The following is a 26,197-nucleotide window of genomic DNA, read 5'->3' as shown; positions in this document are numbered from 1 at the left end:
CTGGGAGTCTGGCCCCTGCCGGGCTCTGGCCTGTCCTCACCTGCTGGAGTGCAGGTCTCGGGGTGGAGCCCTGCCTCTGCCTTCCGGGGGGACACGTGGCTTCTCAGAGTGCCTCCTCGCGGCCCTGGAGCGGGTGGCCCGTGCTCTCCCACGCTTGTTCTCAAGCCTGCGGACGGCAGGCCTCACTCCTGGGGCAGGAGCCCCCCCCCCACGAGGGACATGGGACTATCTGGGCCACCCCACAGGCTCCGTTTACACCAGCCGAATGCCTCCACGCTAATTTGTAGCTCTGCTTCATCAAGCCGTGTGGACAAAAACCGCACACAGAAGACAAGAAAGGCCGTGGGGACTCACCTATCGTGGCTTCTAGGCCCATTCTGCTGATGGTGGAGAACATGTAGAGCTGTGAACGGTGTAAAACCAGGGGGACAACCGGTCACTGTGCGCAGCCGGATGCTGCCCGGGCCGGCGGTTCTCAGACAGCCGACCAGAGAGGGGGCCCCTAAGAAGGAGCGGGGGCCCTGCGGCCCCCGCCAGGCGCTGTGAAGCCTGGTGCCCTGTCCCCACGCGCGGGCTCTGATGGCGCCTCCCGCTGAGCTCCCAGGGCCGGGCACACGGCCTGGGGCAGCTCTCCCTGGGATCCACGCCTCAGTCCGACCGTCCCCTCCTCGGGCCGTCTGCCTAAACGGGTGCACCTGCTGAGGGGGTCCTGAGGCAGGGGCCACGGGGCCACACTGACATTTTCTCAGTGAGGTTCTCTGCAGGTCTGCGTCAGGCAGCATCCAGGCCCCGAGACGCCGGACAGCCGGGCCTCGTTCCGGACACAGCCCAGCCGAGTGGCAGGCGGGCACGTGTGTGCCGTGCAGGCCGATGAGTGACGGTACTATTGTTGTGACAATAGAGACAGGCACACAAAGGGAAGGTCACCTGCCCTGGGTCATTGTTACCAAATGCGTTCAAAGCAGTGGAAGCCAGCACTACCGGAGGCAGGGCTGCCGCCGCCTGGGGAGGTGGGGGACCCTAGAGGCTGAGCAGGAGCCTGCGGGGGAGGGGCCAGGGCCAGGGGAGGGGGCACCCAAAGGGGAGCCAGGGATGAATGAACAGAGTGGCCCAGCAACGCGCAGAGGGCAGGGGAGACATCTGGGGAAGGAGGCTTGGCAGGCTCAGTGGGGGGACACGCTGAGGGGGTTCTGAGGCCACGGCCAGTACCCAGAAACCATGAGTCGCAAATGGGGCTGAGCCCGGGCCGGAGGTGACGGTGTGTGTAGGTGGGGGGGGGGAGGGGGGGAGGCGGCTGCTCCCGGAGGCTTGGGGTCCAGACGGGGCGGGGGGTGGGGTGGGATGGGGGCCCGGCTCACCGTGGGGGCCGCAAGCAGAAGCATCAGGCCACAGGTGGAGGCCCGCTTCTCCAGTCGATCTGAGATCACGCCCGCCAGGATCCCACCTGCAATGCAGAGGGGGTGCTTGGGTCCCCGGGGCAAGATCCCACGGAGAGAGAGTGGAATATGCAAGACGGCAGTGAGGAGAGAATAATCTCCCTCTCCACGTCCCTGTCCACCCTCGCCGTTAGCCACGTCCCCATCCCTCCCCGAGCGGGACTGTCCTCCCAGAGTGACGGCCATACGTCCACTTGGGTGATCTGACGGTTTGGGGAATGCGTGTTCCTCCCGATAGGAAGTCAACTCAGAGGGAACACGGACGCAGGTGTCCAAATGCCACCATCCAAGTTTCCGTCCACGTGCGACAGGGAGGGAGGGACTCACCGAAGATCCCGCCCACGTCAAACAGGGTGGAGAGCTCCCCGGCTTGTCTGGCATCAAGGTGATCTAACAAAACGACAAGTGTCCCCGTGAGCAAGTCACAGCAAAGTAAGACCGTGCGTGGCGCTCCTGTCTCCTAGGCATGACCTGAGCCAAGCTGCAGTTAGGGGTGAACTCGGGGTAAAAGAAAAACAGCAGAGCCTGCTACGTGGGGAGACGCGCAGGAAGGATGAAAGCGAAACGCTGATCGCCGGAATAGGAGGATCCCCGTGGCTCGGCCTAACTCCCACCCCTCTGGTCCAGTGTCCGTCCCTGGGGTAGCCACAGGTTAGGCGCAGCCCCGAAGGTGCAAGAAATGCCTGGCACAGAGGCTCCGGCACCTGGGCGCGCCCTGGGACACTCGGCGGGCCCCGAGGAACTCCTCAGACAATGGGGAGGGAGCCACGCTGGGCTCCAAGGGGACTGAGGTTGGCCAGTGCAGGAGAAGCGGGCTTGGGACGCATGTGGGACCATCAGTCGAGTCCAGCCTTTCCTGGTGTCCTCAAGGCACATACATCTAAGGGACTTAGCTTCTTCTAATCACTCAGACTGGAAAAGCCAGCAATTCGTGACTGGAGTCCTAAAAGTGTCACCCCTTCTGCAATCATGGGGGAACAAAGGAAGAAAGAAGGTATGACGTCTGTCTACACAGCGTGCGGCTTGCCTGCCCTAATGGGGGTCTCTGGTCTACACTGAGTATGGCTTGCCTGCCGTAATGGAGGGGTGTCTCCGGTCTACACCACGTGCGGCTTGCCCGCCCTAATGGAGAGGGGGTCTCCTGTCTACACTGAGTATGGCGTGCCTTCCCTAATGGAGGGGGTCGCTGGTCTACACCACATGCAACTTGCCCGCCCTAATGGGGGGGGGTCCCTCCAGTCTACACTGCGTGCGGCTCGCCCGCCCTAATGGAGACGGGGGTCTCCGGTCTACACCGCGTGCAGCTTTCCCACCCTAATGGAGAGGGGGTTGCTTGACAGGGAGCAACTGCCTTCCCTCCTTCCCAGACTCTGTCCCCCATAACGTGGCGGTCCCCTTACTGCCTCACCTGCTGTCCCTCTGAAACTCAGCCCTCCTGCCCCGGGCTCACAGCCACGTCTGCTGGACCTTGTGGCCGTGGGGAGTATGTGGTGCGGGGGCCCAGGGCACGCAGCCCCAAGAAGGGCCACTTTGACCTGAAGACTATTTTGAGTTGAAAGCAATCGAAGCCCGGCAGATTCGGGAACGTTCCTCACCTCGCCCACAACTGCCTACATTCGCGCTGGAAGGCAGAGCCCGAGCAGGAAGCGAGCTCTCCCAGACGCTCCTCTGCACCTAAGGGCCTGGTCTGCACAGCGGGGCGGACGCCGTCTCCCCAACACCTCCTCTCCCCTTCCTGCCAGCGTCCTCCCCCTTCGGGACCCCCAGAGCCCACCCCTTCCCGGGCTCAGGACGTCCTACTGGCCTCCTGTTGCCTGACTGTCTCTGGAATGTCCTCGTCTTTGTGGATTCCCCGTAGGCACCAAACTCCATTTGATTTCCTCCTGCTCATGTGTCTCGTGTCAATTTGACTCTCAGCCCAGCCACAAGGACCTTGAAGGGCAGAGAAAGGTCTTCCTCCCCGACAGCGGTCTGTACTCTGTGAACCCCCGGATTCCACATCTCCCCTCGCTGCCACACTCCCCAGAGCCTACATCTCCCGGGGACCCTTGCAAGCCCTGTCCCCCGGCCCCTCTGACGGTCCCCGTGCCCTTTCGGCCGTGTCTGCAGCCCCCGCACTCAAGGCTCCTTTAAGAACTGTGGTCACACGCAGCACAGGGAGGGTGACGGTGCCACGGAGCTGTGGGTTCGGTCACATGTACAGCTTCGGCCGTGGCTGGACTTCAGGAACCCAAGACAAGCTGTCAGCTGTCCCTAAAACTAGAGCTCTTCCCCAAGCAGCCATTTCCAGGTCGGATTAGTCAGCCTTTATTATCTCAATCCCCAAGGCCTCCTCCCTGAGCCGCGGCTGTGACGTGAAGTTCCAGGCAGACTAAATTTAAACGCAGGCCGCCCCAGATAGTTAGAGCCCCGTGGAATTGGCAGCCGCAGCTGGGCTATAACGTGGGCCCTTTAAGCCCCATCAAGGTTATTATGGCCACGGAACTTTTGTACCCGAATTCTCTTTTTGTCTATACGTTTCTCTAATCACACGTTGTGTGGTTCAAAAGCACGTCTCAAATCCTCGGGCCCCACGCGTGCCCTTTCCTTCCGAGACCGCGGAAGCCAGCACACGAGAGGGGCGCCGGTCAAGGCCCTGCGTGAACTTAACGTCTGTGTTTCCAGACGCACACACTCACCCACACTGGTGATGTAGAGCGGGAGCCAAAACAGGAAGGTGTAGCTGACCAGCTTTGCAAACAGCAAACACAGAGAGAACTCGATCACACCCTGAACGGGAGACAGAGAGCCGGTGTTTACCCCAATGTGTACTCTGCAGGTTGACTTACACGTGCGACCGAATTATGAATGACTTCGTTCCCATGCCATCGGCTGGCATCTCTGGCCTGGGCAGCTGCAGACGCTGCAGGGAGAGAGGATGCGGGACCTATAGGGCAGGGTGCCGCCTGGGGATGGGGGAGCGGGGAGGGGGGGTCAGCGCATGGGCCCGCGGCCACTCCCGCAGGGCGTGCCCAGAGTGCATAAGAGTGCACGCTGACATGACTACCACATCGCACGGCTCTGGGAACTTAGCGGTGAGAGGAGCTCTCCAACAGCGTGCCTGGAGGGGCCATCTCATCACCGCGCACCCAGCGCTCTCTCTCCCCGGACCGGAATCCACTGCAAACGACACGGCAGCCGCCCCACACTGAACAGCCTTCCCCCTGCCGCACGCACGGTCGCCCGCACCCTGCCCATGCTCAACACACCGGGGGTGCTGGGAAGTCACCTGGAAGAGAGACGTAGGCCTCCCCGAGGAAACTAAGGTCTGCGGCCTGAGAGCTAAGGGGAGATACCTGCTCGAGTTTAGGTCCACTTTTAGAAAGAGGTGGCATTTTGAGACAGTAATTCAGGGTATCACTGGGAAATCTGGGTGAGAGAAGGGGTAACCCTAAGGCAGCATGCGGGGTGCGTGCGGGAACACCCCCCAAAACTGGGCGGAGGACACAGCTCCCAAGTGATGTGATTTCGAGATTAAAAGAGTCAGGGTCTCACAGCGGCGACCCAATAATGAGGACGTGCGCGTGACCAGCCTCATGCTAACCAGGCGCCTGGCGTGGTGCTCACTGCGGAACGAATGGTCTCACGAAATCCTCAGAACGTGAGGCAAGTCCTACACCAGGCGCTGAGCCCGATTCGCAGATGGGGAAGTGGAGGCTCAGAGTGGTTGCCAACTTGCCCGGGACGCCCAGGGCGTCCGCAGCTGGGCCAGGGTGAAGCAGGCCGGGGTTCTGAGGCTGCTCCGTCCACAATGCCACATTTCCTATGTGACCGTGGCACCCCGCCCCACCCTCAGCCCAGCATCCGGACCGTAAGGCGCCACAGAAAAGTTGCTTGTTATTCACAACAAAATTTTAAAGGTAACTTTTTTTTTTTTTAAACCGGCATCTCCTACAGGCCACCCACATTCTGGTGACTCTGGGAGTCCCGGCCTGGGCTTCAACGTTCCCCACTGGCTGGAGACCAGCCTCACCCAGTCATGAAAGGGCCTCTGGACCTGTCTTCCCCCCGCCCTTTCTCGCTGAGGGCCCACGAGGGTGCGGTCTGGGCGTGAAATCTGCAGCAGCCCGTCACACCCGAGGGCAGGAGCCCAGACGTTTCCAGGTGTGGTCCACGAGGTCTGGCAGCAGCGAGGGCCTGGACATCCTTCCCTGCGTGGGCAGGGTCTGCTGTCTCCCCTCCGCACCTGCTTCTGCCCCCGGCTCTGCCGTTCCCGCCCACCGCAGCTCGCCACGTTAGAAGAACACATCTCCCCTGTGTCTCTGCGAGCTCCCCGGATCCTCTGCTGAGGGAGCCCAGGACTTTAATGCAAGAAAAGTCTAAACCCACAAGAAATCGCACCCCTGCACCCCTCCCCCACCCGTCTGGGGTCACTTCTCCCCGGGCCCCCTTCAAGCCCCGATCGCGTACTGCTGCGCCCGCCAGCAGGTGCCACGCACGCCCGTCAGTCTGGAGGCAGGGCCCGCCACCTCCCCACGGACCAGCGCACCTGAGCTTTAAACCCCAAACAGGTGCACAGGCTGCACACTGCAGCTGTGCGTCCTGGGGTGGCTTCCTGCCCTCCCCCCGGCTCGCCCTCCCCCTCCCCCCTTCCCCAGTAGCACACGTGGCTCACGCGGACTAGATGTGTTCTCCTAAAAGCATTTCAGAGGGTAGAGAAAATGGAGCGGGCCCACCCACACCACAGAGCAGAAGTCGGGGACAGTGCCTCCCCGGGACTCTCGGTCAGGGTCTTCGGGGCCAGGGAGGGGCTTCAGGCCCTACCGAAGCCAGACTTTCTGGTTTTCCAAGGGGGGACGGGAAGCCCTACTCGTCCGGGAAGCGGGTCAACGTCTACTCGGAGGCAACTAACTTGAAACCTTTCAGGCACCGGGTGTGAGGCCGACCCTGCGCCTCACTCAGACCCAAGACCACCTGTTGGCGGCTTCTGGTTTACGCTGTAGATTTCTAACCCCCGGATTATAGAACCACGGACTTTTTGTTTAAAGCTTGATCCACAGGCCAGTTCTCTTCACAGCAGGCGAAAGCGGCCCTTTCCGAAACCCTTCCCAGGCACGCGTACTCACGGGGATTCTCAAGGCCCCTGTGAAGCTGATGGCGGCCATGCTGCCCCCGCCGTCGGCCGGGAGGACGACGACGTGGCTCTGATGGACCGGGTGCTTTCCGTCTGACAGCAGTAGGCACTGGATCTCGGGGTCCTGGCGGTGAAGCCCGTTGGGAAGAAAAGAGACAAGAGGGATTAGCAGGCATCCGGCTGAAGTGAGGCCGCAAGTCCTAGGGCAGCCGCTGCCCCGCCAGGTCTCGGGGGCGGCCTTTACAAAACGCTACAAACATACAAAATCCTTGGGCCCGGCAATCTAGGATTCTGCCCGTGAAAGACAGTCGGAAAGGCGGAAAAATACGATACGGTGAACACCACGCCCCCGTTGGGAGAAATGGGTAAAGCGCATCCACAGAAACAACATAATCTGGCAGCAGCAGTAAAAACAAACCAACAGCTTGTGAGGTTTTGACGCTTATGTCACATTGAGTAACAAAACATTCCGAACTGTGTTTTCATTATGATCTTAAGGAACACTGAACACGTACGTATGTTTCTCTATCGGGGTAACTGGCGGGATCTAATGATGGGGGAAGAGCAGCTAACTTCTAAGCTGACAGTGGTTACTGCCGGGTGACAGAATTGCATGTAATTTCTAGGGAGGGGTCAAAAATTCTTCACACGGCCCTGTGTTTTCTAAGGAGCTCACACTGGACGCAGGCGTGTTACCAGAAATTGCATTATTTTAAAATTCATAAACCACTTCCAATATCCTGTGAATCCCGCTTCTGGACATTCCTTCAGGACAAAGTGTGCCTTCACGAAAGCAAAGAACAGTGCTCCCCCGTTCAGGGATGGGGGCCCAGCCAGGGCCGGGATGACCTAATGACACTCTTCATGAGTGAACCATGAACTGCAAAGACTTCCAAAGCAGTGTTTCTGTGCATGAACACTTTCCACAAAGTCGAACGGTTTTGTCGCGTTTCCCTCGCTATAACCTGTGCAAGTTGGATATTCGGGATTCTCTTCCAGTGAAACACAGAAACTGGAAGACCGGGGGTGGGGGGTGGGGGTGGGGACAGTCCCTGTGGGGGACAGTCCGACGCCCGCCAGGAGCCCCGCGCCTCGCCCTCGGCCCTTCGCCTCGGGACGGCCCAAGATCCACACCTCCGGGAGGCTGGCTTCCGGCCCCGCGTGGCCTGGGGACGAACACACTCACGTGTAAGCGTACAATCTGACGTTTCCGACTGGGGATGACAACCCCCGGTGTGACCGCACATCTTCCCAACCACGGTCCCGCAACAGCAAACGGACACAGAAGACTTCCGTCTGAGTCTGTGCTGAATACGCGTCTCTCTCCTGAATGATGCTGGCTGTCCAGTTTAGGAGGCCACATCAACAGCAACCACACGCTGCAGACTCGGGGCTCAGAGGGGCTCCGGCGCTCAGGCTCTTCCCCAGGCCAGTCACCGCAATCTCGGGGGGCAGGCCGCGGGTGAGTCGGTGTGCAGTCAAGGCCGAAAGCTGGACAGGTTTTTTTTTTTTTTTTTTTTTTAATTCTGAATTTTCAGGTGTGGATTATACACACAGGAATCAGTCCCGCAGCGTGTGGTGTCACCAATTTCATGAAGACTCTCCCCAAACATATACAATCTCATATATCTCATTAAACTGCTTCTTCCTCTAAAATTTAAAAAAATGCGTATTTATTTTTGAGAGAGAGACAGAGCACGAGCAGGGGAGGGTAGAGAGACAGAGGGAGACACCGAATCCGAAGCAGGCTCCAGGCTCTGAGCTGTCAGCACACAGCCCAATGTGGGGCTCGAACTCACGGACCGTGAGATCATGACCTGAGCCGAAGTTGGACGGATGCTTAATCGACTGAGCCGTCCAGGTGCCCCGAAACTGCTTCTTTGAATAAAAGATGTAAAACACTTGCTAACGAATGGAATGAAGAGTCTAAATTACAAAATGTATGAAAAAATTTTATAGGAGAAAATAAAGATTTTCAGATGAGTTAATATCTGTGTGTAGCTGTTGATACAGTTACTATACTCTCTTAATAAGATACTGTATGTAAAATTTTAACTCCAGTATCACGAACACAGTGTGATATCAGTTTCAGGTGTACAATGTGGTAACTCAACACTGCCACATGACACTCGGTGCTCATCACAGTAAGTGTCCTCGTCAATCCCCATCACCGGTTTCCCCCATCCCTCCACCCCCATCCACCTCCCCTCTGGTGACCATCAGTTTGTTCTCTATAGTTAAGAGTCTGTTTCTTGGGGTGCCTGGGTGGCTCAGTCGGTTAAGCATCTGACTCTTTTTTTAATTTTATTTTTGAGAGAGAGAGAGAGAGAGAGAGAGAGAGAGAGAGAGACAGAGAGAGAGAATGGATCATGACCCGAGCTGAAATCAAGAGGCAGATGCTTAGCTGACTGAGCTACCCAGGCACCCTAAGCATCTGACTATTGATCTCACGGTCGTGAGTTCAAGCTCCACCCTGGGTTCCACACGGGGCTCCATGCCGGGTGTGGAGCCTATTTAAAAATGAAAAAAAGTCCATTTTTTGGTTTGTCTTTCTGTTTTTTTCCCTTTGCTCATTTGTCTTGTTTCTTAAATTCTACATGAGTGAAATCCTATGGTATCCGTCTTTCTCTGACCGACTTCTTTCTCTTGGTATAATACTCTCTAGCTCCACCCACATCATTGCAAATGGCCAGATTTCATCCTCTTCTATGGCTGAGTAACATTCCGTTGTATATAATACACCGCATCTTCTTTATCCGTTCTTCAGTTCATGGACACTTAGGCTGCGTCCGTGTCTTGGCTGTTGTAAGTAATGCTGCTATAAACATAGGGGTGCGTGTATCCTTCTGAATTAGTGTTTTTGTATTTTTTGGGGAAATGCCCAGTCGTGTGATTGCGGAGTCACAGGGTAGGTAGTTCTACTTTTAACTTTTTGAGGAAGCGCCGTAACACTGTTCTAGAGCGGCTGCACCAGTCTGCATTCCCACCAACAGTGCACGAAGGTTCTTTTTTCTCCACCTTGGCCAGCGCCTGTTGTTTCTTGTGTTGATTTCAGCGGTTCTGACAGATGTGAGGTGATACCACGTTGTAGGTTTGATTTGCCTTTCCTCCATGGTAAGTGATGTTGAGCATCTGTTCGTGTGTCTGTTGGCCGTCTGGATGTCTTCTTTATGTCTGTTCATATCTTCTGCCCATTTTTTAATTGGATTATTTGTTTTTTAGGTGTTAAGCTGTATAAGTTCTTTATATATCTTAGATACTAGTCCTCTCTCAGGTATGTCATTTGCAAATATCTTCTCCCATTTGGTAGGTTGCCTTTTAGTTTTGACGGTTTCCTTTGCTGTGCAGAAGCTTTTTCTTGATGAAATCCCAACGGTTTATTTTCACTTATGTTTCCCTTGCCTCCGGAGACACAGCTAGAAAGGAGTTGCTGTGGCCAACGTTAGGGACATTACCGCCTGTGTTCTCTTCTAGCATTTTTATCGTTTCAGGTCTAGGACAGGTGTTTTGTAAACACGAAAACAGACTCACCAGTGGATGAGATTCAGCCAGATAAAGAGAAAACATAGAGGGAACAGACCCTGCTCAGCCAAGAGAAGAAGAGCGCCTCTAACTCAGAGCAGGAATTGTACACAGAAACCCGCCTAGTCACAGCCCTTCCTGGTTCCATAAAGCGTGTCTGGATTGCCTGCTGGGCTGGAGAAAAGTCTCGGATCCAGCCCCTCAGCTCTTTATCTAAGCAAGCTTGGTCTTTGTTGGGAAGGGCCTCCTGCCCACACCCACTCATGTTTATGCACAGCCTGGGGGCTCCTACCTACCAAATTCCAGTCCTTGGCAGTGTCTGGAGGAGACAGAGGGAAAAAGGGAAGTCCTGGTGGGTTTTGTAAGACAAATCAGGGGGTGGGGCACCTGAGTGGTTCGGTCCCTTGAGCGTCTGACTCTTGATTTTGGCTCAGGTTTTAATTCCAGGGTTGTGGGATCGAGGCCCAAGCGGGGCCCCTCACTGAGCATGAAAGCCTGCTTGAAAGTCTCTCTCTCTCTCTCTCTCTCTCTCTCTCTCTGCTCTTCCCCTGCTTGTGCTCTCTCTCTCTCTCTCTCAGTGTAAAAAACAGAAACAAAAACAAAAAGACCCCACAACAAACAGGGGAGGAAATCTGCCTCCTCCTTATAGAGCCAGAGACCCACCGGGCGGACCGGACATGGGAAGCCGGGCACCAGGAGCCCCAGGGGATCTGACGGCACCAGCAGGGGCAGAGCTTCCCCAGCCAAGGCAGCCCGCTCCTAGGCTCAGGACTCAGAGGGCAAAAGGGCTCCATGCGATGAACACAGACGCGCACACACGGCGGGCGGAGGGGAAGCGCGCAATCCTGCCCCGACAGAAACCGAAGCCCATGGCACGCCCTGTGCTGCCCAAAGCCACACGGAGGAAGGTCTCCCCCAGAGAGCGTGGATTCCCACCGACCGGTGCGCCACGTGGAATCACCTCTGGCATTAAAACGCCCACTCAGCGCCAAGCATTGGCTGAGCCCCGGACGGCCAGAAAGACCCTCAGAGAAGCCGAGGATGACGGTGACGTGGGCCGCCAAGGGTGACAAATTCCCACCAGCCAGCCACAAGCCGAGCATCACAAAGACCCCCGTGGAAGAGGGTCCACCTGGCTCGTGATGCCTGAGCCTCTCCCTCTTTGTTCGAACTCGCCTCCCCACGCGCCCCTGGCTTCACGTCTTTTCTCGCCAAGTTGCTAAGAATCACGCGTGGCCCAGACACCACGGTGATGAAGGTGATGAGGGGGTGGGCGCTGCTCAACTCTGGGCCCCGCGGATCCGAGCTCGGTCACTCCGGGAGAGGGGACAACAGGGTGTCCTGCCAAACTGGAGGGACATCCTGCCTGGTGACCCAAGAGCCCTCCCCCCCCCCCCCCGCACTTCAATGGGTGCCGTGTAAGGGACATGGGACCAAAATCTGCCCGGTCACGGGCACATCAAGGCCAGCCTGTGGTGTGGCCGGGCCTGAAAAGACCCGCCAGGGCCTCTAAACATGCCACTGTCTCTCTGGTGACATGTTGGTCAACGGAAGGCAAGAGGGAAGTTACGCTCAGAAGACGTGGTTAGCCGTACCGGATGGCACGCTGCCAGAACACGCGGCCTGGGGGTCTCGCCTCAGAGGAAGAGGTGAGTCTTCAGTGACAGCCAGAGGGGAGTCACAGCCATTCGGACATCGGTTAACATCTGGTGGTGTGGACCGACTGTATGTGTTCCTCCCAGATTCCCGTGTGGGACCCCAAGCCCCGAGTGGTGGGCAGAGAGGTCAGGATGGGATCAGCGCCTTGTGAGAAGAGGCCCCGGGAGCCCGCGTCTCTCCCTGTGCTCTGTCTCTGAGCACCCAGGGAGAAGGCAGGCGTCTGCGAGACCCCACGCCTGCCGGTGCCTTGACCCTGGACTTCCAGCCTCCAGAAACAACTGTTTGAAATGCGAGGGAAAAATGCGCGTCGTTTAAGCCGCCCAGTCCGCGGTATTCTTGTTCCGGGGGCCCAAACTAACACACCCAATTGTTGACACGCACACTCAGCAGAGAGTAGAGGGTTCACAGGACTCCAGCGGCATTTCCCCCAGCTCCGAGAACCAAGACGTGCGAGACGTCATTTTTCCCTTTTCTGTCACTTCAGCCACCACAAATAAACTTCCTTAGGCAGTAAAGAAAAAAAAGTAAGAAGCCCACGTGGAGCATGTATCCTTCTAGCTGTTTGATTAAAAAAGCAAACAGCTTGTTATTTCAACGACTAAAACGAATCCAAAACGCCCCTGTGGCTCAGTGTGGTCAGTGAAGCGCAGCCATACGAGAAAGTTCTGGGCGGTATCCTGGAGGGAGGAGGCCCACCGGCTGCATCGAGGCTTCCCTTCTGAGGAGGACCAGGCAGGCAGCTGCGCACTCGGTGCCTCAGTTTCCTCCTCTGTAACACGGGAGTGGCAGTGCAGAGGGCTAGGAGATGATTTTACGTTATCTCTTGGGCCCACCTCACTCGCCAGCCCTCCCTGTGTGGCCCCTGAACCCCTTGGCCCAGGTCCGCTCAGGCCCGCCCCCCTTCACGGCTCTGTCCATGCCCCCTGCTTAGGGATGGCTCCCCACACGAGGCCTGAACCAGCGCCCGCTCAGCCGTCTCGGCGGGCTCTGTGCCTGGCATTTAGCTGCTGCAGGAAACTGCTGGTTTCCCCTCTGTCCCCCACCCGCCCCCCCAGAACGTGAGTCCACGGGAGCAGCGGGGACGGTGTGACTGCCGCTCAGGGCGTGGCCTGACGCGGAGCACGCCTGGGACACTGAACGCTGAGCACAGCCGTTGAATGAGGGCGTCGCTTCCAAATTTGATTACAGACTTAAAGTAAGTCCAGCCTGTTGCCCAAAGAAATCGCGCAAGGGCAGGCTCAGGTCTCATGCAGGAAACTCGAGGCCCAAGTCTGTCACCGAGGCAGGACTCGGATTTCCGCAAAGCGGCGGGGGCTCGTTCGACTCACCAGGGGCTTGTTCTCGTCGTCCGTGAAGACTTGCTTCTGCAGCCTGAATCTGTGTGCGCCGTTCTCGTGGCCCCTCGAATGCTGGGTCAGAAGAGCAGAGCGTTACAGAGGTTCCCGAACGGACAGCGGCGACCACAGTGGCCACCCCAGAGCAAGGGGCACCGTGCAACACGTCCCAGGGCAGGTGCCGGGGGGAGCAAGACACACGACTAAGATAAAGCAACAGGGTAATCGGGGGCTCTGGACCCTCAGACAAAAGATGTGGAAAGAAGATCTTTCTTGACGAATAAGCCAAGACTGAGGGATAAGGAAACGTAAAAATGCTGATTACGGCAACCTAATTGTCCTTACTGGCTTTGACGGTTTTCAGTGACGCACGGAAAGGCCTGTAGAAACGATACAGGGCAGTGTCCTTCTCTAACGAGTGTGGAACAGAGGCCCTGCCGGGGTCAGCAGCGCGATTCAGGGCAGGGCGTTTTCACGGACACTAGTCACTGCACAACCAAAAACCGATCCTTACGAGCTCTGAAACGGAAATTCATGCTCGCGGCAGGAAAATGGCTTTTAAAATGTTTTACGATATCAACTATAGTTTTTTTTTTTTTTTAACGTGTTAACCTTCCTGAAGGTCGTGATTTTCAAAATTGGGTTTGTTTTCATTCAATAAGGCACCGGAACCCCTCTTTTCAGATTGTGCTTAAAGGCTCCAAGTATTAACAAGAGGGAGTCTCTGGCTCCCTCTCTTGCACGGCGGCGGGCGCTGTCCGGGAGCAGTGGGCCTTGGCCGTGAGCGAGAGGGGCTCCTGCCTGCGCGGTCACCTCCCACTGGGGAGACCAGCGGCAAGGGGTAAACGAGATGTACTGGGTAAAGCCAGGTAGAGTAGGAGGCGGTTAATCAAGTCAGTGATGTGCCCTGACTTCCCAAGCAAAGCGTGAAACACGGGTTTGGGAGGAGCAAGGGCGCAGTGTTTGAGGAAACTGATGAGCAGTGGCTCAGAGGGGAGAGGACGGTGCCAGGGGCCAGCCTGGTGGACGTGACGTCCCAGGAGCTGGCCTGCCCACAGGGGGGACAGTGGTTCCCCGACTGAGACGGGGACAGCCGGGGCCCGGCTGTTTATGGGGTGAGGTGGAGAGATTACTGGGTCGTGGCTCGTCTGAGACGCCTCTACGGGGGTGGCAGGTGGGCAGTGCCCTGTGTGACCGTGGTGCTCAGGGAGAGGCCCCGCTGACAGCGTGGAGAGGACTCCCCACTGGCGCACGGGGGGTGCCGAGGCAGGGCCCGAACGTATCTCCAGCGGCGAGGGCACAGAGGACGGGGGAAGGAAGAGGCTGGGGTGCTGACGCATCTGAGGCTGCAGGGACCCTGGCGGGCTGTTTCGACGGCCCAGCGTGGGCCGGAGGGAAGGCAGGAGGCGTGCACGTGAAGTCAGCGAGGGTGGCCCGCGGGGACTGCTCCACGGTCAGCGGGGGACTGGGCGTAAGGGCCACAGGGGCTCCGCCCGGCGAAGGGACACCCCCTGCCGGGCGCGGCAGAGGAGCAGGGGCCCGGCCTCAGGTCAGCCTCTGGGGGGGACGTCCCGGCCCGGACTGCCCCAAACTTCTTGTCTGGGGGTCTGTCGCCACGGTCACGACTAGCCCTCTCCTGGCACTGCCAATACTTCGAGGGTGGGACCCTGTCCACACTTGGCGACCCACTGACACCGCACAGACCAGCCAGACTGGCGGCGGTCAGCAGACACCTAGCCGACGGCGCACGGCCCTGGCAGACGCGAGGAGTGGAGAGGGAGTCCTTACCGCCACCAGGGAGGAAGAGCAGGCGATGTCCTTGGGATCTGAAACACCAAACAGAGCAACGTGTGAACCCAGGCCTGAGAGCTTCCACCACAAGAAATGAGACCGCCACGAGCCATCTGATACTTGGCCAGACGGAAGGGAAAGACGGCTGCCCGGCGGGGTGAGGCTGCAGCTGGTCAACCCGCCAGGCCGCCCCACGCCCCCTCTTTCCGTCCCCGGGACCACGTGCTCCCCCAGGGCCCGCAGCATGGCAGAGGGAGCCACCGGCAAAGGGAGACCATCACACGTGTGAAAACGTGGGACATATAACAATAAGCAGAGCACATGTGTGCTACGATGACAGGCCATGGAAAACGCACGTAAGGACAGGAATCAGAAGGAACTGTAGAGGTGGGACAAGCCTCTTTGGAGCAGCTGGTCACTTTCAACATATGTGACGGGCTCGTTAACATTACGGAATGAATTACGAATAAGAGTTAGTGGGGACCAAACATCTATCGTGATTAGAGCAAAATGCCTTTTATCGAAACACGAAGAAGGAAGGACAGGTGCAAAGCCACAGAGCCGACAGCCAGACTCACAGCCTCCAGGAGCTGGGGGACGCGGACCCCCTGCTCCGGAAGCCAGACGGCCGCCCTAACGGGATACACAGGTCCCTTGCTTCGGAACGGCTTTGAAACCCAGATGGCCCCCAGGACCCCCTGCTTTGGAACCCAGACACTGCCTTAAACAGCCCGGCCCTTCCTCCTACCCAGAATCCGCTCTTTGTGTGTAACTTTTGGTGAAACAGCTTCACTGCCTTGAAACACAAAGAGCGATGGGGCTTTCAGCTTCCCACAGCTGAGTTCCCTCTGGGGACACGGGGATGACAGCCACGGGGGGCCCCACCGGACTGAACACACATTCTGCTGGACCGGCAGCTCTTCCACGTCTGCCGTGCGTGGCCGCTTGGCACTGGCGGTCCCGGTGGCACACCTGAGATGTGCCATCACTGCTTACAGTGATGTCAGCGGTGCGCAGGTGGCTTTCCCCAGGGAGGCCACTGTGAGGTCCCCAAGGGTCAGTCAGGGGTCGCCACTCCTCACGAGGCTCGGCCAGTCCCCACGATACGGCCTTCACTGTACGGGGCATCGGCACAAAGGACGCTCGGATGGGACACGCCGGAGAGCGGCTTCCCAGGCCGACCCAGAGGGGCCCGAGAACGGGGGACCGGGAGGGACCCCGGTCACGAGAAGGGTGGGGAGGGAGCGGAGAGAAACCAGCAAGGTGCACGTCGACTGGCCTCCCCTGTGTTGAGGGCTCTGCCGGCAGCGTCGCCCGTCCTGACAGCTGGCCGTCATCACCGTGCACACGGAGCCTCCTGGTCACGTGGACAGAACACGGTCCCCCCTCCCCCGGCAGAAAGGCCCCAGTTTTGTTCTGCTGTGGGGGAGGGCAAGCGGCCTCCTTTAGGCTGACGTGCCCTGCGTCCGCGTGGACCCGGGCTGACGGGGGACACGCGAAGACGGGCCTCAGGCGCGAGAGCCTGGCCGGAGCCCGGGCGAGGAGGACGGGAAGGGTCTGAGCCTGCACGCCGGGTTCTCTCTGCTCACGCCAGCTCATGCGTGGCGCCTGGGGTCCTGGCACGAGGGAATGTCAGGGGCCCACAGAAGCACCTCGTCCCACGAGGCCGGCTAGAGGCGCCGCCTCCAGAGGAAAGTCAGCGGTCAGCACACGGCAGTGCCCGTCAGAGCCGCGTGCACAGAGGCCCCCCGACCACGGCTGCGGGGAGACGGGGTGCGTGGCGGGGGCAGGGGGCTTCCCCAGACAGGGCGGCATAGAGTAGAGAGGCCCACTTGGGGGTCGGGGGGGCTGTACTGCGGGATGAGGCCCCCTGCCGACAGGTACGGATGGCAAGTCTGGCCGCGCGCCGGAGCGATGGGGTCACGAGCCCTGTCGGCCTCCTCCTGGCTCCCGCCGGGGGGCCTCCTCGGGGGCTCCGACACCCCTGGCAGGAAAGAGAAGGGCCTGCGGGGACGGGGGGGCCGGAGGCAGGGCGAGGAGGGGTGGAGGCCGCCTCACGTGCGCGGCGAGGGCGGGAAGGGGGGCTGTGGTCAGGGGAGTGGGCGTCCCACGAGCAAAGCCAGTCTTTCACTTCACCGGGAGAAAGGGGCTCACGTAATGGAGCGACGGTGGCAGAGAAGACACCCGTGTGTGGCGTCTCTCAGACGCTTTCTAAGAGAAGAGTTCCCACAGCCCCAGAGATAATCTCTCAACTCCCTGGGTCCTAGGGAACCCCGGTTTGACAAACAGACTTAAGAAAAACCTGCACTCTCTGTTGCACGAAAACGTCTCTCAAATGCATATTGTCTCTGTGACAGAACATAGCGTTTACAACAGAGTTTGGTTTTTTTAATTATCACCTAAATGACAAAAAAAAAAAAAAAAAACCTTTTGAACTGTATCCACGAGAACACATCCCAGGGACCTAAGGGGTCTGTGGCCAAAGTGCGAGAAAGTCTGAATGGGTGAGCAGGCACCTGTTACACCCCAACCTCACCGTCTACCGTGTGACCTGGGGCAGGGCACCCACGGCCCTGGAGGTCCACGCAACTATACCTGCAGCGAGCCTGGCACGGTGCCGGGGACACAGGAGGCACCTGCTGTACGGTGACACAGAATGGTGACACAAGAAGGGCCACTAATTACTCAGAGGGCCTGAAAGATGACTCAAGTCCAGGGCACAGAACAGGGTAAGCCTCGTCCGAAGGCAGTGCCGGGCAAGGCGGGGTGAGGGCGGGGACCAGGTGACTGATCTGGCTCTGGGGGCGGGGGGGGGGGCAGGTTCCCTGAGAAACCTGCCCCAGACCGTGAAGGGTGCAGGAGCAGGAGGGCGGGTGTGGGGGGGCCGGGAAGGGGGAGTGGGCAGACACCGCGGGTGGAGCTGCGGAGGGGAGGCACAGGGGCTCGGTCGAGGGCCCGTGTCGCCTGTGGCGAGGGCGCAAAACCGCCTGGACGGGGCCGGGGACACGGGCTCCGAGTCCAGGCCTCCGTCCCACAGCACCGCCCTGCCCAGGGTGCCTCTCAGGCTGCCCCCGTGGTCAGCACGTGGCCTTTCTCCTCAGGTCAAGGACAACCCAGGAGCAGGAGAACGAAGTGCAGGTCCGTCCCCGGGGATCTGTAAGCCTCCGGACAACTTCCTGGGCAGGGTACCTGGCCTCACGGCTCAGCAGGGCCGGGAAAGCAGCTCGGGGATCACTGCAGGCACCGGATGGAGAGGGGACCCCCGACCAGGGCTGGTGGGAGGGCAGCTCCAGGAGAGCCCTGCGTGGACCCTCTCTGCCTTGTCCCGCCCCCTCGGAAGACACAGGAGTGGTGGCTCCGTGGGAAGGGGGCTCTCGTTTTCCTACCGAGGACGAACCACAGCTTCCTTGTTCTTGGAAACCCTGTCTCGAGTGGGGGACGAGGCCCCGCCCGGGAAAACCGACCCGAACGGTGCTACGATCCCGGCCGGGCTGGCGGATTAATCACTCCTGCCACACACCCCATTCCGTGTCACATTTCCTCTTTCCCCCTAAACCAACCCTTCCTTGGTTGGGGAAGAGAAAAAAAAGGTGCCGTGGACTCTAGACCTCGGGCAGGACACACCCGGGGGCCCCTGCGCACGAGCAAAGAGGACGCGCATTGTTCTCCAGATGACTAATGCGTAAGGGACACTCTGGAGAGCCCCGGGACCGAGCTCCAGGTGCCAGGGAGCCAGCGTGGAGGCCAACAGGGGACACAGGGACCTTTCCCGGAACTCCGTGGTACCCAAGCTATGGATGCCCGCCGCAGGCTGGGTGTGTGGGTGAGGCGGCTCTAAACCCCCGTCCGTCTCACGATTCACTGGTCCTGGCCACGTGGACACGTTGCAAATAGTGTCCTCGGCCCCGGAGGAGGGGGAAGAGGGGGTGAGCCGCAGCCACCCCTCCCTGCGCCCGCCCGCGGTGCACCCCAGGCCTCAGCGGACCACGGCCTCGCTCTCACTGACAAGGCTGGCCTGGAGCCTCACACCCACACAGCTGATGATAGTCACTTCAAGACGGAAAGGTTACCTTTAGCAGCAAGAAACAAGAAGTGAGAAGCTGGGTCAAACAGACCTCAACGTCCCGGGTGACGAAGCCGGCAGCCCGAACTCAGAGCTGAAGTGACAATGAATGCCCGGCACGGAGGGCGTAGCCGGGCTCCTGAGGGTCCCTACCTGGGAGTCAACAGTGGGGAGCTGTGCTGCACCATATGGTTTTGTTTTCCCTGAAGCCAAATCAAAGAAGTGAATGCCAAACGTGACCCCTCAGAACAGCTCGTGGGACGGGGACGCCTCGACACCCGACACTTTCGGCAGCTTCTCTCCCACTGGAGGTACTGCCAGGACTCCCTGTCCCTGCCGGATCTCTACTTTGAAAACTGATTTCAAATTCAATTAAGTCAGAAGTGTGGTATTGAGTCTAGAATGGGGCAAAGAATTTGAGTTTCTGGTAGAACACTCTTCACCTGATTAGGACATCCGGTCTTGGGTTGTGCCATGACTTGGTGACACTGTCTAAGGTAGATCTTATCAGAAGACAGACAAGCCGGCGAGGTACCAGTCTGCGTCGGCAAGACAGGTGAGCAGGTGCGGCCACGCGGGCTGGGCGCTGCACCCCGGCAGGTGAGCAGCGTGGCAGGCCTCGGGCAGACGTGACGTTGCCGGCACCGGGCCAGCCACGCGCACCTTGCGCCGCGGGGCAGGAGGGCAGGTTGGGATGGGAGGAATCTCAACATCAGTTACTCCAGAAATCAGGAGACCACAGAAAACCCAGCCAGACCTGAAGACAGAAGGCTGCCTGGCAAGGGGAGAGCCAGGGCGACCACGGGCTCGCGCTGGGCCAACACAGCCCGTTCTCTTAACAACTCGCCCCGCGAGGCCCTCCCGGGGCGCCATCTCCAAGGCCGGGGTACTTACGTTCGATGAGAAAGAGAAAGCACACAATCCCCATCGCTGCCACAATGGCCCCGGGCACGATGAAGGACAGGCCCCAGCACGTGGACACCCAGTAGCCGGCAATCAAGGACCCCAAAATGTTGCCCACGGACGTGTGGGAGTTCCAGACCCCCATAATCAAACCTCGCCTGCAACACAACAAAACACAAGACGGCCAATGATGTCGAGAAGCTTCAGTGGACCAGCAGGTGGAGGACAGACGGTGCCTACGACGGGTGCGAGGAAACATCGAAATCAACCGGCAGCGCAGATGCCGCTCCCGCAAGGTTGTCTGGCGGGACACGCGTCAGGCCGTGGCACTGCACGCCCCTCTCAGAGCTTTGTTATTCTGTGCTTACGAAGAGGAAAGAAGCCTTTCCCTGACCTTCTTGGAAGGCCCCACATTACATTTGTGCCTCTGTAACTGAAATACCATCATCTGGGGCACCCGGGGGGCTCAGTCGGTTGAGCGTCTGACTCTGGATTTGGGCTCAGGTCGTGATCCCACGGCTCAGGAGTTGGAGCCCCACATCCGGCTCTGGGCTGACGGCTCGGAGCCTGCTTGGGATTCTCCCTCTCGCCCTCTCTCTGCCCCTCCCCCACTCATGCTGTCTCTGTCTCTCAAAACTAAAAATAAACTTTAAAAACAAATACGATCGTTTGAGGAGATACCCCATTAGCAAAAGTTCACGTCGAGGACCCCACCGGCTGAAGGATCGAACCCAGGCTCACGGCGGTGGGTTCTGGCCCTGCTTCCCTGCTTTCCCTGTGTCTCCCAGCGCTGTGTGCTCTCGGGCCTGGCCACACCGTGCACCATGCAGAAATCACGGACTGTGGGCCCATCGCCAAACACTGAGTGCAGCTCAGGACCTGTCACCCTTCCAGGTGCCTTCCTGTCTCGGGACGATATACTTATTGCTTCACAAGACCCGGGGCCGGGCCCTAAGCTCCGTGTTTCTGTCAGGCTCGCGGGTGACCAGCTGCGCAGAACGACACGCTCCCCCAGCCCGCGACAGGGACAAAGGCCCACCTGAATCTCAGAACCCCAGAGTGTCAATCATCTTTGAGAGAGCAGGCTAGCAAAAGCGGCTTTTTCTGCAGCGGATCTAAAGAATAACTAAAAATGACATGGTCTGGTTTGCGTCAGAATCTTAAAAAATAAATGGTGCTGAAAGCGGGTGCCCTTTCTCACCTTCCTTTTCCGAACCAGTTGCCGAGGCAGGTGACGACACTGGGCCAGCCGGTGGTCTGCACCAGTCCGTTGATGATCTGTGACAGGGGCAAAGGAGGGCTGACGGCAGGCGGGAAAGCGCACGCAGCCGTCTTCAGGCCAGGCTCACAGGTGCTCACTTCCCCGGTTCTTTGCAAGTCTGGGCGCACAGCGGGGACTCCCACAGCAGCAAGGCAGCAAAACCCTCCTTGATGGGAGCCTCAACAGCCACAGATGTGTTTTCAGCTACACACACACACACACACACACACACACACACACGCATGGAAATCATAGATAAGTGCTTTCACTTCTGTGGCCTGAGCCTCTGAGAGGAGAAGGGGCTGGACGCAGAGCTCGGGGAAGCGTTTCTCCACGTTTCAACAGCGCCCGGGCTGACGCTCTCAGAAGGTTCAAGAAGCGCGAGCAGGTCTGCTTTAGTCTCCGGGGCATCCAGGGTCAAGGGCACGACAGGAGCTGCCCTCCTTTGCCCCCTACAACGTCCCTGGGCCAGTCCGGCTTGCCTTCCCTCAAGGAACAAGCTGGGACTCTGGGAAGCTCTTTTCCTTCCTTCTAATTTTTTATTTTACTATAAAGTGTGAATCGCTGTTGTCATTAAAACAGCCAAACTTGTTCAAGTCCAAAGGCAACAGCTGAAAAGCAAATTCCGGACAGTTGGCTTTGATGATTTGATGACACCCTCAGGCTCTGGAGAGCCTCAGAGGCTGGGCATGAGTATTTTCCTCATTTCTCACTTGTGGTTGATGTTTATCCAGGGCGGGGCAGGGCGGGGGCAGTGGCAGACCAGGACAGATGGGCCGGCAGGAAGGGCAGAGCCCACGGCCTGGCTCTACTCCCCTTGGAGCACCGTGAGGCTCTCTCCTCTCCGCCCTGCTGACCACCCGCAACGCCGACCTCCCGCCAGCAGCTCCAGAGTGCTCCCTTCCTCCCACCCCTGCCACCCTGTGTCCCTCCATCGAGACAGGTCAAACGGGCCACAGGACACGAAGTCTCCCACACTCGGGCGGCAGGGCTCCCAGGCTCCCTGCCTCAGTGCCCAGCGGGGGGCTCGGAGGGGGAGGATTTAAGAGGCAGGTCCCAGGACTAAGGGAGGCCTCACAGCTACTGCAAGGACAGAGCTTCCTGTGCCAGCACCGACCCCAACGGCAGACAGGACACCGTGCGCCCCCACCCCCAGGCAGCCTTCTCTCGTGGCAGAAAGGCCCAGCCTGATTCATCACGGAAACCCCATCCGTGGGGAGCCGCGGACCCAGACCTCACCTGAGTTACCACGTAGAAGCCGAAACTGTGGATGTTGTAGAAATACCCTAATCCAAACAGGGCGGTAAAAGCACCACTGGCCAGCATCCCAGAAGTCAGGTAATACCGAATGGGCAGGCGTTCCCCTATTATGCCACTGAGGACGGAGAAGAAAGAAGCGAACATGAGAAAACAAACACACCCACAACGTGAAGGGTCCGGATCTTTCCGGATGTTTTCACGCTGTTCTCCGAGCTTTCAGAACTCCGATGCGCTACAGTTTCCAGGAAGATTTCATCACAGCTGTCTCCGGTGGAGCACTTATTAACCAGAAATTGGCAATTGGCAACATCTCTTAGGACTTTATTTCTAGTAAAAGCCACTAACCGTCAGGTAATAAACCTCAAACACTATGACTTGCCTGTGACGGTCGCCAATTAAAACAACCAAAATCTCGTCCTGCTAGTTAAACGCGTTTTTCTGTAAATAGCATCCAGTAACTGTGCATAGTGTTCAAACACCTGGAAGGGCAGATGTAGGTGTGTCATGAAAGGGATCAGTTGTGGCCTCGGTTAGTCGCTCGCCCCCGAGCTGTCACTGAGTCCCCTGCGTTAACACGCCGGGCTGGAGGGGCTCTGCCAGCTGCCTTCCTGCTGGCACCACCGTGACCTGGTTTGAAGACAGACAGCCTGGAGCGTGAGGTCGGGGACAGGGGGTGACATGCTCCTTTCCACCGGCAATGTGGCTCAAAATGAGCAGCTGCCTGGAGAGCTCCTTCCCAGAGCCGTCTGGTGCTCCGGTGGGGTCGCTGTGGGTGAAGGGTGGCCTCTCACCGCCTTAGGGGAAGGGCCACCAAGGAGCAACGTGACAGTGTCACTTGTTCAGTGCACAAAACCCAGAATAATCCCAGGTAACTGGGAGGCTTTTGCAGCCATGAGAAACCACGGGTCACATTTTCTTCCACGTGTCCATTAAGGGATTCGGATAAACAAGAAACTTAATGGAGAGTGACCCCTACCTGCCCGTGAACAATGCTCTGGGAACCATCTCCACGATTCTTTCATCTCAAGAACCAACACACTAGAAAACCTGTCCTTCTGGAGTCCCCAAATAAAGCCAATCTACCTAACACCTCACCGGTGACTGAGGCAAATGACCAAGGCAGAGGAAGTAACTTAAAATTAGAAACAGGGGTGCCTGAGTGGCTCAGTCCGTTGAGTGTCAGACTTCAGCTCAGGTCAGTGATCTCACAGTTTGTGGGTTTGAGCCCCGTGTCAAGCTCTGTGCTGACAGCTCGGAGCCTGGAGCCTGCTTCGATTCTGTGTCTCCCTCTCTCTCTGCCCCTCGCCTGCTCACACTCTGTTTCTCTCTCTCTCTCTCTCTCTCTCTCTCGAAAGTAAATCAGCATAAAAAAATTAAAAAAAAAATTAGAAACAACATTCAGGTCAGATTTTAAGCTGGGGAGAAACTGGTCACAAACGCAAGAGCGTTCTAGAGCTAAGCAAGTTCTCTGCTTCAACCCGCTGGCTTCAGAGAAGAGAAGACGTGTCTCGGAGGGGCTGGTTGATCTGCCTGGGCGTCACAGGACAGAGCTAGTGCCGTCGGCCAGGGCTGACACATGTTCCCCAGTCTTGCTATATGACACTGGGCCCAAATTTAGTCTCTGCTTCCAAGTCGCTAAAGAAAAGGCCTGAGGGAACGGACACCATTCCACATGACATCCGATTCATACCGGGACCAAAGGCCAGGGCGCACCTGCTAGGAAGGTCTGGGCTGATGGAGGCGCCCCCGTATGCGGTTCACGCGACATACAAACGATCCATTTCCTGAGCCACGTGCCGCAGTGTCACTAAAGGGCCATCCAAAGAAGCAGTGTATGCCTTTGTTACAGCCACGAGTCTACTCTGGATTCTACACGAGGCAGAGTTTTGTTAATAAACCCTCATTGGCGAGTTTCATGACATGTTATCTTTGCTGATACATAAGCAACAGTAAGACCCTCTTATTTAAAGCCTTCTTAACCTCAACCCTCTTGACCCGTGGGGTCGGGTCACTCTTTGTGCCGTAGCATGCTCAGCGGCCCTGGTCTCTGCCCACTAGATGCCAAGCACCCCTTGTCCGGTTGTGACACCAACCTTGTTTCCAGATCCTGCGAAGTGTTGCCTGGGGGACAATATCACGCTAAGCTGAGAACTGCATTTAAATACTGTTTTCTAGTAACTGGGAAAAACACAGTCCAACCTTTGGGCTTTTTCTTTTTTTTTCTTTTTTTCTTTTTTTTAAGCTTTATTTATTTTTGAGAGAGAGAAAGAGAGAGACAGAGCATGAGCAGGGGAGGGGAACACACCACAGGCTTCCGTATCCAACCTTACACATTCGTTCATTCAAACCCGTTCTGCAGGGCTATGCAAATGAAACACAGAGGGGCCGTCCACTCCACCAACAGAAAGCGCCTGACCGGGCACCACCCCCACCCTGCGCTGGGGTCCAGGGGCAGGTCTGGATGGTGCCACACTCTGGGTGGATATCACAGAGAAGCTAACCGCTCACAGGTGTCCCCACGATGCTCAAAGCTCTGAAGATCACTGGGTCTCTGAACAAAAGCCCCTTGAGCTGAAGGCCTTTAGTCCCTATAATTTTTTTTTTTAAACCCAGCTGGACTGACACGATACCAGTTTTTAATCAGCCAATCACATATCCTGTTACCCACATAACACTTCCACCTTCCTGGGTCGATGCAGGACGGGGTGAGAATCACACGTGACCGACACCGGGAACACTCCACGGGCCGGGCTCTGCTCTGCGCATTCTACACGGATTAGCTCATCCTCTCCTGCCATGATCCGGGGAGTTAACCACTGTTGTGCCCATTTCGCAGAGGGGAAACTGAGGCCCAAAGAGGGGCAGCACTGAGTCGGATTTATTCCCAGCTGCGTGTCTCTGGGGTCCGTGCCCCAACCACAGGGAGGACGGTGAGGTGCTGTTTGGGGCGAGCTGGGCAGCCGGGGGGACGTGCCCGGCACACACCCTAAACTGCCGTGACTCTAGTGATCTGGGTCGTGTGAACAGATGGTGGCCCCAGGGACAGAGGAGAGGATCACTCTGCACACGATCCCCGGGAGCTACCAGCGCCCTGTTCCCGGCGACCACCCCACGGCAGGGTTAACGGTGCCTCCGAAAGCCCGGGGCCCTGAGAGCCGTCCCCGGACGGCCCGCCCTGAGCAGCACAACATCCGGGGCGTCTACACGCACCGCTTGGCGGTCTCGTGTTGATCAGCCCTGCAGCACACTTTACCCTCCTCTCTGAGAAGAGCTGGGGCGGCAAGCAACCCGCAGACATGTCCTGCAGCGAACGGACGAGAACGACGAGCATCTTGAGAAGCAGGCAGACCTACCTCAGGTACATGCCGATGGCGTATGCGCACAGGAACGAGTAGTCCAGGGCCCCGAGCAGCTGCTGGTAGTTGTCCTGGTCTACACAGGGTGAAAATCAGCAGGAAACAGTGAGTATGGCCTACTTCCACTAAATACAAGTCTGTGTTCTGGGGCCGGGTGATAAAGTGCACATGCCTGCCGTCTACACTGGGGCAGCAGACGCAGAAGGAGAAAGGGACGGTTTTGAACACAGAAAGTGTGGCAGGACATCCGGTTGGCTTCTGGACAAAGGGAAAGAAAGTTGCCACGTTCTCAAATAGTCACTAACTAGACGTCATCTGGATTAGAGAAAATCCCCACTGTGCATGGGGAGCATGTGGTTTTTTGTTCATTTTGCCTCCCGAGTTAATCTGGCTTTTCTGCAGCAGCCCCGGGCCAGCCCCCGCCCCACACCTCTGGGGGCTCCCTCTCCTGTCCAGCACGGTCCCCGCTCGGCAAAGCCTGGCTCTCAGCCCCGACAGA

The 26,197-nt window shown here is 58.0% G+C and overlaps 1 protein-coding gene and 1 long non-coding RNA gene across 6 annotated transcripts in view; one reads left to right on the top strand and one right to left on the bottom strand.

Annotated features, from left to right (window-relative positions):
- SLC37A1 (solute carrier family 37 member 1) overlaps window positions 1-26,197 on the bottom strand; it is a 60,745-nt gene that overhangs the window by 15,423 nt on the left and 19,125 nt on the right. For 3 of the 4 annotated variants that reach the window (XM_047098855.1, XM_047098856.1, XM_047098854.1), the window contains 12 exons: window positions 25,696-25,774; window positions 22,322-22,457; window positions 21,023-21,099; window positions 19,813-19,979; window positions 14,853-14,890; window positions 13,059-13,139; window positions 6,542-6,673; window positions 4,115-4,205; window positions 1,764-1,826; window positions 1,359-1,444; window positions 355-403; window positions 41-166 (listed from right to left, as the gene is read on the bottom strand). In XM_047098855.1, the coding sequence (XP_046954811.1) occupies window positions 41-166; window positions 355-403; window positions 1,359-1,444; window positions 1,764-1,826; window positions 4,115-4,205; window positions 6,542-6,673; window positions 13,059-13,139; window positions 14,853-14,890; window positions 19,813-19,979; window positions 21,023-21,099; window positions 22,322-22,457; window positions 25,696-25,774 (1,125 nt within the window). The remainder of the gene's footprint in view (window positions 1-40; window positions 167-354; window positions 404-1,358; window positions 1,445-1,763; window positions 1,827-4,114; window positions 4,206-6,541; window positions 6,674-13,058; window positions 13,140-14,852; window positions 14,891-19,812; window positions 19,980-21,022; window positions 21,100-22,321; window positions 22,458-25,695; window positions 25,775-26,197) is intronic. The other variant, XM_047098857.1, reaches the window with a different exon arrangement.
- Window positions 9,567-12,349, top strand: LOC124526111 (uncharacterized). Of its 2 annotated transcripts, none has more exons than XR_006965616.1 (2): window positions 9,567-9,663; window positions 10,650-12,349. It is a non-coding gene; the product is annotated as an uncharacterized LOC124526111 (long non-coding RNA). The 2 variants fall into 2 exon arrangements; XR_006965615.1 differs by having other exon boundaries at window positions 10,041-12,349.

Source organism: Lynx rufus, unplaced genomic scaffold, assembly GCF_022079265.1.
Source record: "Lynx rufus isolate CCGP_SWC_20201006 ecotype Redwood Valley unplaced genomic scaffold, mLynRuf1.p SCAF_5, whole genome shotgun sequence".
Taxonomy (NCBI): Eukaryota; Metazoa; Chordata; class Mammalia; order Carnivora; family Felidae; genus Lynx; species Lynx rufus.
This window is presented reverse-complemented; position numbering and strand designations above follow the sequence as displayed.